At 48.6% G+C, this 17,343-nt stretch overlaps 1 protein-coding gene across 3 annotated transcripts in view; it reads left to right on the forward strand.

The window, feature by feature from the left end:
* Window positions 1-14,780, forward strand: part of SLC6A20 (solute carrier family 6 member 20) — a 38,555-nt gene extending 23,775 nt beyond the window's left edge. Inside the window, exons 6-12 of one of the 3 annotated variants that reach the window (XM_023231768.3) lie at window positions 155-265; window positions 1,323-1,564; window positions 2,380-2,542; window positions 7,030-7,234; window positions 9,633-9,792; window positions 12,692-12,857; window positions 13,587-13,736. In XM_023231768.3, coding sequence (XP_023087536.1) covers window positions 155-265; window positions 1,323-1,564; window positions 2,380-2,542; window positions 7,030-7,234; window positions 9,633-9,792; window positions 12,692-12,857; window positions 13,587-13,736 — 1,197 coding nt within the window. Of the gene's footprint in view, window positions 1-154; window positions 266-1,322; window positions 1,565-2,379; window positions 2,543-7,029; window positions 7,235-9,632; window positions 9,793-12,691; window positions 12,858-13,586 lie in introns of all 3 variants that reach the window. The other 2 variants (XM_023231769.3, XM_023231770.3) reach the window with 2 other exon arrangements.
* The last annotated feature ends 2,563 nt before the right edge of the window (window positions 14,781-17,343 follow it).

A 17,343-nucleotide genomic window follows, 5' to 3' on the forward strand; every position in this document is an offset into this window, starting at 1 on the left:
GTGTGTGACCAAGAATCTCCATGCCTTTTCCGGCTGTCAGCAGCTGGGCAGTACAGCCTGAATACCCCAGATGTGGCGGTGTTCCGTGGGGCGTGGGACTGTCCTGTGGACCCCACCGCTCCGGGAGGCCGACTCTGCCCTCTGATGCCCGCAGGTGGTGTATTTCACGGCGTCACTGCCCTACTGCGTGCTCATCATCTACCTCATCAGGGGCCTCACGCTCCATGGAGCCACCAACGGCCTCATGTACATGTTCACTCCCAAGGTACGGGCGGAAGCGGGAGGGCCCTAAGGGCGCCCCTCACTCATCCTGCCACCTTCCAGGACGGGTGGGAAGAGGGAAAGATGGAGAGTGGGCCAACACTGTACCCAGGGAAGCTGATGTGAGCCCACCAGGGTGTGGTGGGAGTGTGGAGTACCTGCAGTTGCTGGATCACCTCCTCAGCCAGGTCGTCCCCACTCCCTGTTAATTCTGGAGCATTAAGTCTTTCAGCCTCTCCTTTTCATCCTCACTGTCCCCCCAACTCCTGCACCCCCACCACCGCCTCCCCTCAAGCCCCTTTCAGACTGTGGACCAAGCTTTTTACCATGAGCACTGCTCTGGTCATCTTGTTTGTGGGCTCATATGGTTCCCCGCACCCGTTTCCTTACAGGGTTTCCTACTATCCCTTCCCAACCCACCCACTCTTCATGCACCCCACACCCAGGGTTCATCCATGGAGGGTGCCCTCTTGCCTTTGGGATGGGGCAAGTTCTTCATTTAGCAAATCTAGCCCCTGGAAATAAAATGACTGTGTCATCCTCCTCCTTCCCCATTCCAAACGCCCCCTGATGTCAGTGCCGAGAGTCAACCCACACCTAGACCTCCCCTGCCAGGCCACACCACCTCCATCTCTGAGTGCCCAGACCTGTGCGGTATCTGCCTGTGAATCAGGGCTCCATGTGTGTTTTAATTATTTTACCCCGCAGTATTCCATTGCACACCTCTGCGCTGATGTATAGTGGTGAGCATAGCTGCTTCTGGTTACACACCTCCTATGACTGAAGTGCTGTAGAAGATACGTAGCACCTTATATCCTCCACATAGCACCTGTATTCTCCACAGCACCTTAGCCATGGGAGGTGTGCAGCTTGAGCTGTGTGTTTCATCTGCCAGGGAGTGGATGGGGCCAGAAGAGCTGGTCTCCAGTCCCAGGGGTGCCCCTGATGGCTGCGTGCTGTAGGCGAGCTCCTTTCCCTCTCTTGGCCACTCTCCTGTTGAGGGTCTAAGTGTTTGGAATCCCACCCAGGGCTCATCAGCCCTGTCCCTGTTGGCCTTCCAGATGGAACAGCTGGCCAACCCCAAGGCCTGGATCAACGCAGCCACCCAGATCTTCTTCTCACTCGGCCTGGGCTTTGGCAGCCTGATCGCCTTCGCCAGCTACAATGAGCCGTCCAGCAACTGCCAGAAGCACGCCATCATCGTGTCCCTCATCAACAGCTTCACCTCCATATTTGCCAGCATCGTCACCTTCTCCATCTATGGCTTCAAGGCCACCTTCAATTATGAAAACTGCTTGAAGAAGTAAGCTCGGGCTGTCCCACTGAGTCCCAGGCCTCCCTGAGCTCTAAGCTGAAGGGTCGCCTAGGCAAGGGCTGGGGCAAAGTGCACCAGTTTTGGAGTCCTCAATCCAGGGCTCACATTTGGACTCCTTACACCACCACCAGTTGCTGGGGGGCCTGGGGCACGGCAACATCTGCCTGACAGGGATGAGGGCACCTTAATGTGTTGCGAGCACTTAGTGTAATAGGACATACGACAATCAAACTTTGTTTCTTCTACCCCATCTCCCCCACCTCAAAAGTAACCAAGAAGCCTCTAGCTAAGCCACAGAGATTGCAGGATACACTTTCTGTGGCCCCTTGCCCAAAATACAAGGACATCATCCAGGAGGTATGCTGTCCAGTTGGGTAATTACCAGCCACAAGTGGCTGTTTACGAATTTACATTTAAATCAATGCAACTTAATTCATATTCCCATGTTACTTTCAATCAGTTGCTCAGTGTCCACCATCAAGTACTCAGTTGCCATATGTGGCCAGTGAGTGCCAAATTGGACAGCCCAGACAGAGAACATTTTCATCAGCATGGAAACTTCTGCTGGACTATGTTGGTCCAGAGGTTAAAATAGCCTAGCTGTGTGAGTTTGGTGCCTGTTGTCATCATTGTTCATATCTGAGGCTTCTTCAGTGCCATTCAAAATTACCCCGCCCTTTAAAAGATCACCAAGCAACAGGTTCCCTTTCCTCACCTAATCAGAAAAGAAGAGGCTGACGGGAGGCTTTGGTGACAGCTGCCTTTCTGATCAGTGAAGGTCGATCCGATGGTCTGCTCTGCAGGGTGAGTCTGCTGCTGACCAACACTTTTGACCTTGAAGATGGCTTTTTAACGGCCAGCAACCTGGAGCAGGTGAAGGGCTACCTCGCATCTGCCTACCCAACCAAATACAGCGAGGTGTTCCCACAGATCAAAAACTGCAGCTTGGAGTCGGAGCTAGACACGGTAACGTGCCCAGGCAAGGTTGGGGACTGTCTTCTCTCCACACACTCATGGGGACCTTGGTGAGCTGCTGACTTGGGAGCTAGGTGAGGTCCATAAAAATGAAGAAAGATCCCGAATAACTTTTCCTGCAACTCCAAGGAGAAGAGGCTTTACCACCACTCTCCTGAGGGCTGCTCGAGAATGCTAGTTACAGTAAACTTCCTGAGGGACCTCTCTGTCCGTTCTTTTTCTTTTGTGTTTCTAAGCTTTTAAAATACAGGAAAGTAGAGAGAATAATATAACAAACACCCATATACATACCACTCAGAAAGATCCATTATAAACATTTTGTCATTTTGAGTTCAGATTTTTTTAATATAAAGGGAAAGAACGTTTCAAAGATGAAGTTAAAAAGTCCCCTTTGTTTTCCCTACTCACCAGAGGCAAGAACCTTCATTTTTATATTTTATATTTTACATTTTTATACCCATCTATGTATTCTTAAATAATATCATTGTTTTGTTGACAGTTTTTGTTTTATTTTTTCTTTTTTCAACAAGCCTTTTGCACTCCTATGTCGGCAGTTTTTAAATGGGCATAAATGGTCTGGAAAGATACTTCTCTCATTCAGCATTTTAATTTTGAGATCTGTCCATAATAATACATGCGGAACCTCATTGTTCAGTTAAATGCTGCATTTTATTCCATCACACAAGTATACTGCAATTTATTTATCCATTGCAGTATAATAGACATTTGGAGGGTTTTTTTTTTAAATTTTTGCTACTGAAAGTCATCTTTATATTTTTCAGAATTATCTCTGCTGTGCTGGGAGCTTTATTTTTTCACATTAGTTTGAGGATCAGTTTGATAAGTTTCATTGGAAAAAAATCTTCTAGGGAATTTTTACTAGACTTGCATTGATTTTATAGTGTAATTTGGGGAGAATTAATATCTTCTGAATTGTGACATTTGACTCAGGAACATACTTTCTCTCATTCACTCAGGTCTTTTAAAATATTCTTCAGCTAACTTTCTCTGTGAACATCTTGGCACATCTTTCATTAGATTTCTATTACCTTACTGTTTTGTTGTATTGTGAATGGTGTCTCTTCCCCTCATTCTATCAGTTTATTTTTGTTGCAAAAGGAAGCTAAAAATTTTGTATGTTGGCCTTGTATCCAGCAATCTTGATGAATTCTCTTATTAATTCTCACATTTAGCTATAGACTTGCTTCAGTTTTCTATGTTAAACTGTCCTATCGCCTGCAGACTGAATTTTGCATTTTTCTTTTCAATGCTTATATCTCATTCCCTTGTTCTTGTATTCACTAGGATTTCTAGCACATGGGAGTAGAAGAAATGATAGTAGGCCTATTTGTCTAATTCTTATATTTAAAGTAAACACTTCTAGAGATTATTTCTAGACAGTGTTCCTAGGTAATGCTTTTCAAGGGTAGGGAGTAGGGAGGGCCTGTGGCTCTGGTTGCCAGTAAGCTACTTTGGAGGTTGGTATTTTGGGGGTGGTTGGTTGATTGGGTTGGGTTTGTTTGGCACTTTGTTTCACGGGTACAACCACTGTAGGTCATTTCATGGGTTAGGCAACGCTTTTTTCTCCTGCTTGTTCAGCCCTAGCTCCATGCTTGCACTGGCCTGTGGCATGAGCCTGCTTCCCTGGGCAGGCATCAGACCCCAGCCCCCAAACCCCAGCCTTCAAGGCCTAGGTCCTGTTCAGGTGACCCATGAGGTCCTTCGGCTTCAGCACCTGTTCAGTGCTTTCACTTCAACTTTCCTTTATGGTTTTGGCACCTGGGAGTTTTCCTCACTACTTTTGAGCTTGGCTGTACAGCCAAGAATTACATGGTTGGTTATTGATTTATCTAGACTTCGTTTTTCCTGTTGCTTTGTTCTTTTTTTTTTTCTTTCTTTCTTTTCTTTCCTCATTCCACTTTATTCCCTGCTGTTTGGAATTTGGCTGCTTGATTTCTTCCTGAAATTTTCCTTTCATATTTAACTTAATAAAGTCTAAAGTTAAACAGCATCTTGACCTCCTTCCCAAAATTCAAAAGGACTTTAGAATACTTTCATTTTATCGCTCCCATTTTAAATGATTGTTTTCTAGTTCTGTCTCTTTAACCCCATACATTGGACCATGACATTATTATTATTTTATACAGCTCTTGTATTTACCTACATGTTTGCCATTTTATTTGTTCACCATTCTTTCTTGCATCCCAGTGTCTCCAAAGGTTTTTCCTTAAAATACTTTCATTTAGAGCAGTTTTCTTAAATTTTATTCTGTAATTGGCATCTATCTTTTAAAGACATTTTTCCTCAGAGTAGAAAATTCCAGGTTAAAAGTTATTTTCTCTCAACACTTTGAAGATGTTTGCTATGTGATTCAGGCTTCCATTGTTGCTGTTGAAATTTTCTTTCATTCTTTGTAAGCAAGCAGTTTTTTCTCTTTCTCATGATCGTCTCTTTGTCTTTGGCCTCTGCAATCTAGACATGGCATGAATATATTTTTATTTATCCACTCTAGGCCTAGGTGAGGTTGGGCTTCCTGAATCTATGGGTCCATGTTTCTTATCAGTTTTGGAAAATTCATACCTATTATCTCATAACCATTGTCTCTGATTCTCTCATTTTTCTCCTTTTGGAACTTCATTAGATGTGACTTTTTCATCCTGTCCTACAGGTTTCTTAACCTTTCTTTTATTTTTCCCATCTTCTTATCCTTTTATGTTTTATTGAGTCATTCCTGGATATATCTTTCAGTTCAGTAACACTCTTTTCAGCTGCATCTAATCTGGTATTTAATTGTCAACTGAACCTTTTAATTTAATAACTATATTTTTTATATAGATGCTATTTTTTTCCAATTTATTTGTCCATCCCAATAGTTTCTTGATACATGTTTATCTTTGTAATGTTATTCTTTGTTTCTTTAAACATTTCATACATAACTGTTTCAGTGGTGGCCATAGGCAGGAGAAGGAGAGCAGTATTTTAACACTGTTTAGAATTGCTGGCTCATGATAATAATAAAAAGTATATCAACTTTTTGTAGATTTTTACTATTGTTTTTAAATCCTCTACAAGTGGTCACTCCCTTGTTGTTAGCACATAAAGCCACCTATTTTCAGTATGCCCCTGAGCAGCTGGTATGCTATAGAATTGACCTGTGTTCTTGTATTAGTCAATGCAGCCTGCCATAACAAAGTATCATAGTCTGGGTGGCTTAAATGACATAAATTTATTTTCTTTTATTTACTTTTAGTAGAGACAAGGTCTTGCTATGTTGCCCAAGCTGATCTCAAACTCCTGAGCTCAAGTGATCCTCCCACCTAAGCCTCCCGAAGTGCTAGGATTATAGGCATGAGCCACTGTGCCCAGCAAGCAACAGGAATTTATGTCTCACAGTCCTGGAGGCTGAGAAGTCCAAGATCAAGGTCCAGCAGGGTTTGGTTTCTGAATGAAGGCCTGTTTCCTGGTTCATGAATACTAATCTTCTCACTGTGTCCTCACACAATAGAGAGTTCTCTCTGTCTCTTCCTCTTGCTATAAGACCACAGTCTGGTCAGATTAGGGCTCCAATATTATAACTCCGTTTAACCTTAATTACCTCCTGAAGACCCTATCTCCAGATACAGTCACATTGGGAGCTAGGGTTTCAGCATACAAATCTCAGGTGGACACGGTTCAGTCCATAGCAATTCTGAATCTGACAATCCAACATCTGCCACCCTCGGGGAGGGTTGTTCTAAATCTTATTTCTTATTCTTGCTAGTTCTTCACTCACAGTGACTTCTCTCCTTGTGGGTTTGTAAATCCCTGTTTATGAGCACTTTGCTTAATCTCTGGGAAACCTGTGTGTCTAAATCGGGGGGCTTCTACCCAGGGAGGGCTTGTTTTTGCTTATTCTGTGGGTAGCCAGGGAGTACGCACAACTTATTATCCCTTTTGAGCCCTTGGGGGATTGTCTTTAAGTAGGAGTTCCAGCCTCAATTTCCATAGTTTGACATCTCCGCAACAGCATTACCAACACAGGGCCCTGACCGCTGAGCACTTGGCCCTCCTGGTTGCCTGCTGACCAAGCTGGCTCTCCACAATTCTGCTTCCTGCTGCCCTGGCCCCACCCTCCCTCCTCAGGTCCCAGCCACAGAAGTTTCAGGACACCTAGTCAGTCATCACATTAGAAGCAGAAATTATGCATTGTTTTATTATTTTTCATCCAGAATTTACATAAGTTGGGGCAGGAAAGGGGAACTCGGTGTTGCAGGCTGGCTGCAAGTTCTCACATGCTTTGCATATATGAGCTCCCAGCAGCTCCCATTTCTTTTCGGCCCAGCTGAGTGTAAGGGAATGGTCTGCAGATGGAAGCTCCAGCCTCACAATGTGGCTTCTCATGGCCACTTCCAAGGTCCCCCACGTTGCTTAGCACTGAATGCTTGAATAAGACTGTAAGTCCCTCATGCATGTAACTGGTGTCTTCTCACCCTGGGCAGGCCGTCCAGGGCACTGGCCTGGCATTCATCGTCTACACGGAGGCCATTAAAAACATGGAGGTGTCCCAGCTGTGGTCGGTGCTCTACTTCTTCATGCTGCTGATGCTGGGCATTGGGAGCATGCTGGGAAACACAGCGGCCATCCTCACCCCTCTGACAGACAGCAAGATCATCTCCAGCCACCTGCCCAAGGAGGCCATCTCAGGTCAGCAGGCCAGCCAGCGGAGGGGGCGGGGATCAGGAGGGCCAGGGCATGGGGGTGAGCAGGGGAGAGTTCCCTCAGGGGTCGTGGGCTGGTTCAGGTGGCTGCAGGGGGCTGCAGGGGGCTGCAGCCACCTCACCATGGTCCTGCCATGTCTTCTCACAACCCAGGAGCTGGGCCACATGATTCATCCTGTGCGTTCCATTCTCCACATCACAGGGAAGTGAAGTGGCCACCCCGACCCAACTCCCCAGCCTGACATTCGAAGTTCTCCAGGCTAGGAGAGAACTTGCTGTTGTTTTTGTTTGTTTTTATTGAAGTATATTATATATATTTCAGACAGAGTCTCACTCTGTCACCCAGACTAGAGTGCAGTGGCGTGATTTTGGCTCACTGCAGCCTCCATTTCCCGGGTTCAAGTGATTCTCCTGCCTCACCCTCCTGAGTAGCTGGGATTACAGGTGCCCGCCATGACGCCTGGCTAATTTTTGTGTTTTTAGTAGAGACGGGGTTTCACCATGTTGGCCAAGCTGGTCTTGAACTCCTGACCTCAGGTGATTCGCCCATCTCAGCCTCTCAAAGTGCTGGGGTTACAGGCGTAAGCCACCACACCCAGCCTGAAGTATGACCATTATAAAGTGTACAGTTGTTAAGTACAAACTCAGTGGATTTTACATATGTATCCACTCAAGGAACCACCACCTAGGTCAAGATACAGAACATTTTCCACACCCTAGACAGCTCCTTCACACCCCTTCCCAGGAAGTGTGCACCCCTGGAGTTCACCTCTATTCTGACACATTTTAGGGGTCTTTTTTCCTTTCTTTGTTTTTAAAAAAAGACAGTCTCACTCTGTCACCCAGGCTGGAGTGCAATGGTGCGATCTTGGCTCACTGCAACCTCCGCCTCCCAGGCTCAAGCTGTTCTCGTGCCTCAGCCTCCTGAGTAGCTGGGATTACAGGTGCACACCGTGATGCCTGGCTAATTTTTGTATTTTTAGTAGAGACAGGGTTTCACCGTGTTGGCCAGGCTGGTCTCAAACTCCTGACCTCAAGTGATCTACCTGCCTCGGCCTCCCAAAGTACTGGGATTACAGGCATGAGTCATTGTGCCTGGCCTTCCTGTTCTTGAATTTCATATGAACGAAGTCCTGTTGTACATACTCTGCACCTATTTTCTTCACTCAGAATCTACCTGTGAGATCCACTCATGTTTCGAGCAGTGATCATCTGCCCCTTTGTCTGCCTATATAATAATCCATTGTAAGATCACATACCAGTTTCTTTATCCATTCTGCTGTTGATGGACATTTCAGTTCTTAGGAAATGAGCTGGCTTTTCCAATTACATCTCTCATGGTTTCATTCCCCATCTGCAACCAGAGTGCCTCGAGGACCCTGTGGCCTACACCTCTGCCTCTGAAGACCCCATTCCTCCACATGCAGGACGAATCAAACCCAGCTCCCAGGCCATCTCCTTCAAGCCCCGACCACTCCAGTTGGAGTTGCTCCCACCTCTTCAGAGTCCAGCAGCACTTAGCCCCCCTCCTCGGACCTGGTCTCTGTAGCCAACGCTAGGTGTGCCTGTAGCCCTCGGCCAGCACATGGTCCCTTTCTCCTTGTGTGTCCCCGTCAGGATGGCAGGAGGGCTCAGCAGCTAGCAGCGTACGGTGTGGTAGTGGAAAGGGCAGGTGTGGGCTCTAGACTCAGACACGCATGGGGTCCCCAGGGGAGGCAACTGGAGGAGCCTGGGATGAAGGCCCAGGTTCTGGAGGCTAAAGGGCCTGGGTCTGAATCCTCACTCTGCCACTGACATGCTATGGGACGTCGGGGGAGCCTTGGACATCTCTGAGCCTTGCCTTCCCATCAGTGAAAGGGGGCTCCAGACATCTGCCTCAGAGGCCCAAGGGTCCAACGCATTGCAAGTGCCTGGCACGCGGGAGGATCTTGGTGGACATGTGTCTCTTCCCCACCCCACCCCCTTCTTGGTGGATGCAAGTCCTCTCTAGGAAGTCCTTATGGGGCCACCCTGTGTTCAAGCCTCCTTCCCTGATTCTTCCCTGATTCTTTTCTCATAAGCTCCAGGGCTGAGTTGTTGGGATAAACAGAGAGGGTTATCCGGGAATGGCAGTGCCCACCACGTCTGCTTGTTCATTGAGCTTGAAGCTCTGCCTCCCCTGCCGGGTAGCTCAGTGAGTCAACATCAGTGACTCCTGCTGACACACTTTGGGACACCATTGTGCCCCCTGCCCCACACACATGGCACACACCTTCAGAGAGTCCAACCCACAACAGCTCTTTCAACCCATGTGGATGAACCAGTGGCCCTGCTGTCCCTTAGAGAACTGGTGAGCAGTAGTCGGGGGTTTCGGGCAGGTGAGCAGCTGGTCTTGTGGCCCCCAGGTCTGGTGTGCCTTGTCAACTGTGCCATCGGCATGGTGTTCACCATGGAGGCTGGGAACTACTGGTTTGATATATTCAACGACTACGCGGCCACACTGTCCCTGCTGCTCATCGTGCTGGTGGAGACGATTGCCGTGTGCTACGTGTACGGGTTGAGGAGGTGAGGAGGCCCAGGACCCCTAGTTGCACAGGGAAAACACAGCCAGAGGCCACACCCCTCAAGGAAAACAGCTGTTTCTTGATACACATCTTCACCTCTTCCTTAAGCTTGGCATCGTTACTCAATGTTTGTTCTTTGTCCGCAGATCTCAGCTAATGCTCTGCCCCTATTCCACGCTCAGTTTGCTTCAGTGAATATCTTTTTCTCTGTTCCCTGTACTTTTGCTTTGTATCACAGGATGTTTTAGGGTTGACCCTGCTGGACCCCCACAGCTTACTGGGGCAGGGAATTGTGCCTCCTGGCACTGGATGCTCTGATCATCGGCCAACATCAGTATTTTCCCAGAACCCTGACCAAAGTGCAGTTCATAACTTAGACCTTAGAAAATTTGGCAGATTGGAAATTTAGTCAGTGAGGTTCTCAATCCCAGTGCACAGCACAGGACTGGAATGTTTTAATTCTCCCCAGGTGATGGAATGTGCAGCTGAGGCAAGAGCCACCGGTCTAGAGCAGCCTTCAAACTCGAGTGTGCCTCAGAGTCCCTTGGGCTGGTCAAACGCAGCTGCGGGACTCACACCCAAGGTTCTGATCAGGCAGGCCTGAGGAGGGCCAAGAATTCACATTTCTAGCAGGTTCCCAGATGAGTCTGGCACCCACACTTTGCGAATCACTGGCCTAGAGAGCTTTGCTACCCCAAGTGTGGTCCGTAGAGCGGGAGCAGCAGCGACAAGGCACTCGTTGGGACTGCAGAAGCTGGGACCCACCCCGTCCTGCTGAATCAGATCCTACCTCTTCGCGCTATGTCCAGGGGGCCTGTGGCACATCACAGTTTGGGCAGCGCTGCTCGAGTGGGCACCGGTTTGGGCGAGGAGGCTGTGCCACGTTGTTTTCTGCCCTCTTCCCCAGTCTTTTTGATCCTCCATGCTGGTTCGGGGTGGGGAGGGAGACACTGGCAACACTCTGGGACGCAGGCATCCCTGAAGCAGCATTCCCTGCTATGTCCCTGCAAAGGCCAGGGTCCTGTGCCATGCTGAGGAAACTCCCATGGTCCATTTGTTTCAGGACATAAGTTAAACAAAGCCAAATCGATGTCTTTCCCGTAGGACTTCTCAGAGTCTTAAAGACAGGTATGGATCCCAAAGAGAGGGTTAGAATTGCAGCACTTCCAGACTTACTTGGTCAAGGAATGCCTTTTCACCCTCCTCTCACCCCACTCCCACCCTTAGCTACTCACATTTCGAGGACACTAGCGTTAGGGGGACCAACTCTCCCTGTTTCCCCAGGATTGAGGGGTTTTCTGGGACGTGGAACTTTCAGTGCTAACACTGGGAAAATCCCTGGTCACCTAGGAAATGCCAGTCTGGAGGGAGAAAGAGATTGGTCACTGAGAGGGTGAGTGTTTCAGGATAAAAAGAGAAGGTTGGGAGAGAGGAACAGAACCTAGGGCCCACTGGAGGTCACTAGATGGGTGAGGGGCACAAGTCCATCAAAAAGGGGCTGGCGAAGGGAGTCAGAGGCGGAAACAAGCGTGCCTTGGAGATGTTGTAGGTGGACTGACTGTAAGTGGTAGGTGGGGAGTGCTTTGGCTCGCTCAGGGGACACCGCCATCTAGTGACCACCCAGCGACAGTGTCCTGGGGCTTTTCTGCAGCCAGCTCTTCCCAACTTTCTCCATCCAGGAAAGCGGGCGGTAATGGGGGTGTGAAGGGACAAGAGGACCCCCCAACACTTTTTCACCTGTCCGATTTTTGAAAGCCCCAGATTTCCACGTCACATACATGAGCCTTCATGGCCTACAGCCTAGAGTCCCACTATGTCAGCAGCAGCAAAGGGCAGGTGGTGGTCTCCGCACAGCCTTGCATGGACACCCAGGACATGCAGCAGGTCCCAGGGAGGGAGGGGCTGTGGCTGCAGCCGGTGACGTCACACCCACACCACCCCAGCCCCTCCCGCCAAGGCTGCCTCTCCCGCTGTAAGGAGCAGGTTTAAAGGCTCTGGGCCGGAGGCAGGAGACCAACCCAGGTTCTGGGCCTGGTCTTTACCAAGCCCTAAGGCAGATGGCATCGCAACCCTGGGCCTTGGTTCGTCCTGTGTGAAATGGGGAGTTTCGTTGGGCCAACATCTCCCAAAGTGCCAAAGATACATTTTATACCGTGTATGTGTACTCAAAAATACGTGTCCTTAGCCTGTCAAGTCTGTGAGAAACTGGCTGCTGTTGTGTTGCTGCTAAATGTAGATTTAAAAGTAAAGAAGAGGGAAAAGAGAGACCCACAGGCATGATGGAGATGGTGATGGTGGCTGTGGGCAACGCCTTTGGGCGTCACTGCCCTGGCCGCTCTAGACCAGTTCCAACAGGCCAGGGCTACAGGAAGGCCTTCAGTCCGAGGTTGGCTCTTCTTCTGTCCCAGAAAACCTGCTCTGGTTTCAGAGGACCAAGTGATTCTGCTCCGTGGTGTTTCTACTGGGAAAGGGAGTCACTGACTGACAGCAGCGGGCTGGGTTAGGGGGTGGGCAAAGCTGCCCAAGAAGCCCCTGTCGTTGATGACCAGCCCAACACTTGTCCCTCCCCTGCTGCCTGTGCTCACCATTCCTGGAAGCTGCCCTCTGGGCTATGCCAGCAACCTTCATCTGAAGGCTGGCACTAGGAAGGCATCTTCTGATGTCCACTATCCACAGGGTGCTTGCTCCGCCACCCTTCCTGGGCAGTCTCAGCCCTTCTCCCCTCCCCACCACAGCACTGCTCTCTCAAGAAGGTGTCATAGAGGAGTCCAGTGGCCAAACTCAGACATCAGTTACCACCTAGAACAGAGTGTTCCTTTGTGAATAGGGATGGGTAAGCTGGAGACCCTCACCTCTGCAGCCTGGATAATCCAGACTTTCTCTCCCTGTTTTCCAAATAGATTTGAAAGTGACCTTAAGGCCATGACCGGCCGAGCTGTGAGCTGGTACTGGAAGGTGATGTGGGCTGGCGTAAGCCCACTACTGATTGTCAGCCTCTTTGTCTTCTACCTGAGTGACTACATCCTCACGGGGACCCTGAAGTACCAAGCCTGGGATGCCTCCCAGGTATCTGCTGTCTCTGTAGGGCTGGCGCTGGGCCCCCATGGTCACCCAAAAGCATGGGCCATTCATTTCCTAAAACCAGGGAGCTATTTCCATAGTGTGGGTAGGTTATTTGTCACGACATGGAAATATCACTGAGGCATTTTAGAAATAGCCCAGGACAGAGGAGCTGGGCTTTGAGTTTTTAGGTATATGCTTCAGTGGAGTGAGAGGAAGGCACTGCTCCAGAGCTTCCCCGTCGACCTGTCCCCTGGACGCTGAGAAAAGCTCCCGCTGCAAAGGTGCCAGCTCCTGCCTCCTGAGCAGCGCCGCCCTCCGTGCCCACCACAGCAGACAGCGCTCATAGAGAACATTGCTACCTTCATGGAAAGTTCCGTTCCGGGCTAAGAGTGGTCCCCTACATTTTAGGTGCCCTGAATGTTGCCTTAGACGTAAGGTGCTTGATTATTACCATGGTTACTCATTATGGGTAGCTCCAAACAATAGCTCTACACCCACTGGTTCAAGTAGTTACTATTATTCCTAGTTTATGGAAGAAAAAGGTGAGGGCGGTTAGGCTCCTGGCACATGTGCTAGTGAATTGCAGAGCTGGTGGCCCCAGGAGTAAGGATACCGGCCCCACATGCTCTCTGCCCACGTCACACTGCCTCCCCATCACGGGTGGCGGCCCTGAGGCCCAGGGGCAGTGCTCTCAGCAGGTGCTCTCTGCTGACACTCAGTCTCTCCTTTCAGGGCCAGCTTGTGACCAAAGATTACCCGGCCTATGCACTGGCTGTCATCGGGCTGCTTGTGGCCTCCTCCACCATGTGCATCCCCCTGGTGGCCCTGGGGACTTTTGTTCTGCATCACCTCAAGAGGGGAGACGCGGCCTCCGTGGCCTGAGATGTGGGCTTCCCAGCCGCTCACAGTTTTACAGATACTATTTACAGGCGGAAACTCCTCTGCTGCTTTTTCAAATGCTTAAGCCAAAAGTGCTCAGCCCGTCAACTTCCTGAGTGTCTAAACAAGATGAGGAAGGTGTGCAGGAAGAAGACTCCCTTAGGAGAATACACACCCTCCGGAGACCGCCCTTCCTCCCCGTCACCTGCCTCCTCATCATCGAAGGGGGCGGGCTATGAAAGCCAGTCTCAAAGATAACGGTGGTCCTTCATTCCAGGAAAGTCCTAGAATTAGGGCACATTGCGAACTGAAATATCACTATAATTCTTATGGGACCAAATTTAAGCAATTTTTGTTTTTGGCTGAAGAGACACCAAAATATTAGAGGATAAATATTTTTAGATCCATTTAAGGAGTTTCGAAGTGCCTAAGATGACATATTTGTCACTGGTGCAAAATTAATTATCTTCTTTTTTGAGTTGTAGTGAATATGCAATTTCTGTGTTCCCCTTCCACCCTTTAAATCTTAGGATGACAGGTTATAAAGAAAGAAGATCTCTGTTTGGGATCCCAAAGGGAACCTTTCTCTAAGTTCTCTGGCAGTGGGTCCAGGACCAGACCTTTCTACAAAAAATTGCCCCAACGACAGTTTGCAACCCCAAACCACATTCGAAGTCTGCGCAGACATCCCTCCGTGGTGTCTTGGTGCATTGGAAAAGGAGTCAGGAGCCACTGTGAGGATGAAAGTGGATCTCAGCTGGGCATGGTGGCTCACGCCTGTAATCCCAGCACCTTGGGAGTCAAGGCAGGTGGATCACTTGAGGTCAGGAGTTCGAGGCCAGCCTGGCCAACATGGCAAAACCCCGTTTCTACTAAAAATACAAAAAAAAATTAGCTGGGAGTGGTGGTACAGGCCTGTAATCCCAGCTACTCCAGCTGCTGAGGCAAGAGAATCATTTGAACCTAGGAGGTGGCAGTTGCAGTGAGCTGAGATCATGCCACTGCACTCTAGTCTGGGTGACAGAGCAAGACTCTGACTCAAAAAAAAGAAGTGGATCTGACCTTCCCATAGGCTTAATATTACATTTGGACATCGTGGCCAACTCTAGCAAGACCACAATACCACTTACAATTCATTTTAAATGATTCATCTGTACGTAAGTTTTCTGAAATGTATATAATTCAAACAGCATCTTGTAGCTGAAGATACACCGTATCTATGATATCACATTAGTCCCTGTGGGGAAAAGAGAGAGAGATCAGACTGTTACTGTGTCTATCTAGAAAAGGAGGACATAAGAAACTCCATTTTGATCTGTACTAAGAAAAATTGTTTCTGCTTTGAGATGCTGTTAACCTGTAACTTTAGCCCCAACCCTGTGCTCGCAGAAATATGTGCTGTATGGAATCAAAGTTTAATGGATTTAGGGCTGTGCAGGATGTGCCTTGTTAGCAATATGTTCACAGGCAGTATGTTTGGTAAAACTCATCGCCATTCTCGATTAGCCAGGGACACAGTGCACTGCGGAAAGCCGCAGGGACCTCTGCCCAAGAAAGCCTGGGTGTTGTCCAAGGTTTCCCCCACTGAGACAGCCTGAGATATGGCCTCATGGGAAGGGAAAGACCTGACCATTCCCCAGCCTGACACGCGTAAGGGGTCTGTGCTGAGGAGGAGTAGCGAAAGAGGGAGGCTCTTCGCGGTTGAGATAAGAGGAAGGCTTCTGTCCTGCTCGTCCCTGGGAATGGAATGTCTCGGTGTGAAGCTGACCATTTCCATTCGTTCTATTCTGAGACAGGAGAAAACCACCCTGTGGCTGGAGGCGAGCTATGCTGGCGGCAATCCTGCTCTGTTACTCTTTGCTACACTGAGATGTTTGGGTAGAGAGAAACATAAATCTAGCCTATGTGCACATCCGGGCACAGTACCTTCCCTTGGACTTACTCATGATACAGATTCCTTTGCTCACATATTTCCCTGCTGACCATTTCCCCACCTGTTGCCCTGCTACACTCCTCTCACGAAGATAGTAAAAATAATGATCAATAAATACTGAGGGAACTCAGAGGCCGGCGCTATTGCGGGTCCTCTGTATGCTGAGCTTCGGTCCCCTGGGCCCACTGTTCTTTCTCTATGCTTTGTCTCTGTGTCTTATTTCTTAGTCTCTCGTCCCACCTGATGAGAAATACCCACAGGTGTGGAGGGGCTGGCCCCCTTCAAGTCCACCCTGAGAATTTCTTTTTTTAACTGCAATAAAGTAGGTCAAGGTAACCCCTAAAGTGAGCGGGTCCCTTCCTGCTCTAACGTCCAGCACTTCCTTGAGATTATGGAATTCTGGAGCGTCTCTGTGGATATATTTGCACAGATATCTTTGAAGACACAAACAAACACTCACCTGGGACATTGGCCAGAGACGTCTTTTTATTTTTATGCTGTAAAATTCTCTTATAGCAAAAATAGGCTTTAGGAAGGTCTTCTACTGTCTTCAGCAACCGTCTCATCAATACTGCTAGCTTCACCTGATTGTCCAGTTATCAAAAGATCACTTGACTTTCAAATGTATGAGCCAGCACGTACCCCATGGATTCAATCTTCTTATCAGGTGGTTCTTTTATGTCAAAAAAAAACCTGCTGTCAAGGCTTGAAGAGTGCGCACACCCAATGGCAAACACAGCACCGAGTCTGCTCTGAATCCTGGAGGGTCTGGCCCTCCTCTCGACCCCCACTCACGGTCACTGTCTTACAACTCGGGGCCACCTGGGATCAGCCATCAGTCGGGGTGTGTAAGCCTTGAACACCAGGTAGCCTCAGGAATGAAAAGATGAATGTCCTATATCACAACCTTACTCAGTGTCCCCACCTTGCAGCCCATTCCAACCACTGGAGCATTTAAAACTCCAGATGCCCACACCACACCCTGGGGCCACCCATCAGACCTTCTGGAAGCAAGACTTGGGCCTCCATAGCCCCCAGAACTCCCTAGGTGATTGCAATGTGCAGCCAAATCGAGAGAACCCCTTTAAAAAATAAAGAATATGGGTGGTACATTGAGGAATATTTTCGTTTTATAAAATGACTTAAAAATTTGAAAGCATTTTTGGGCTGGACGCAGTGGCTCATGCCTGTAATCCCAGCACTTTGGGAGGCCAAGGCGGGCAGATCACGAGGTGAGGAGATCCAGACTATCCTGGCTAACATGGTGAAACCTTGTTAGTAAAAATACAGAAGTCTGTAGTAAAAATACAAAAAATTAGCCGGGCGTGGTGGTGCGCGCCTGTAGTCCCAGCTACTCGGGAGGCTGAGGCAGGAGAATGGCATGAACCCAGGAGGTGGAGCTTGCAGTGAGCCAAGATCGCGCCACCGCACTCCAGCCTGGGCGACAGAGCTAGACTCCATCTCAAAAAATAAAAAAAAAAATTTTAAAAAAGCATTTTTGAGCATTTCCAATTATATGGAAGAGCTACTTCTACAGAATAGTTTCTGCTCATGGAACTCAAACAGATGAAGCACCACTGTTACAGAATAATGTGCTCCAGATGAAAATGTCTCGTTTCTGTGAATTTCATGAAGAGCAGAACATTTCTCAAGAATCCTCTTGAGCCAGTAATCAAT

This window comes from Piliocolobus tephrosceles, chromosome 2 (assembly GCF_002776525.5).
Source record: "Piliocolobus tephrosceles isolate RC106 chromosome 2, ASM277652v3, whole genome shotgun sequence".
NCBI classification, from domain to species: Eukaryota; Metazoa; Chordata; class Mammalia; order Primates; family Cercopithecidae; genus Piliocolobus; species Piliocolobus tephrosceles.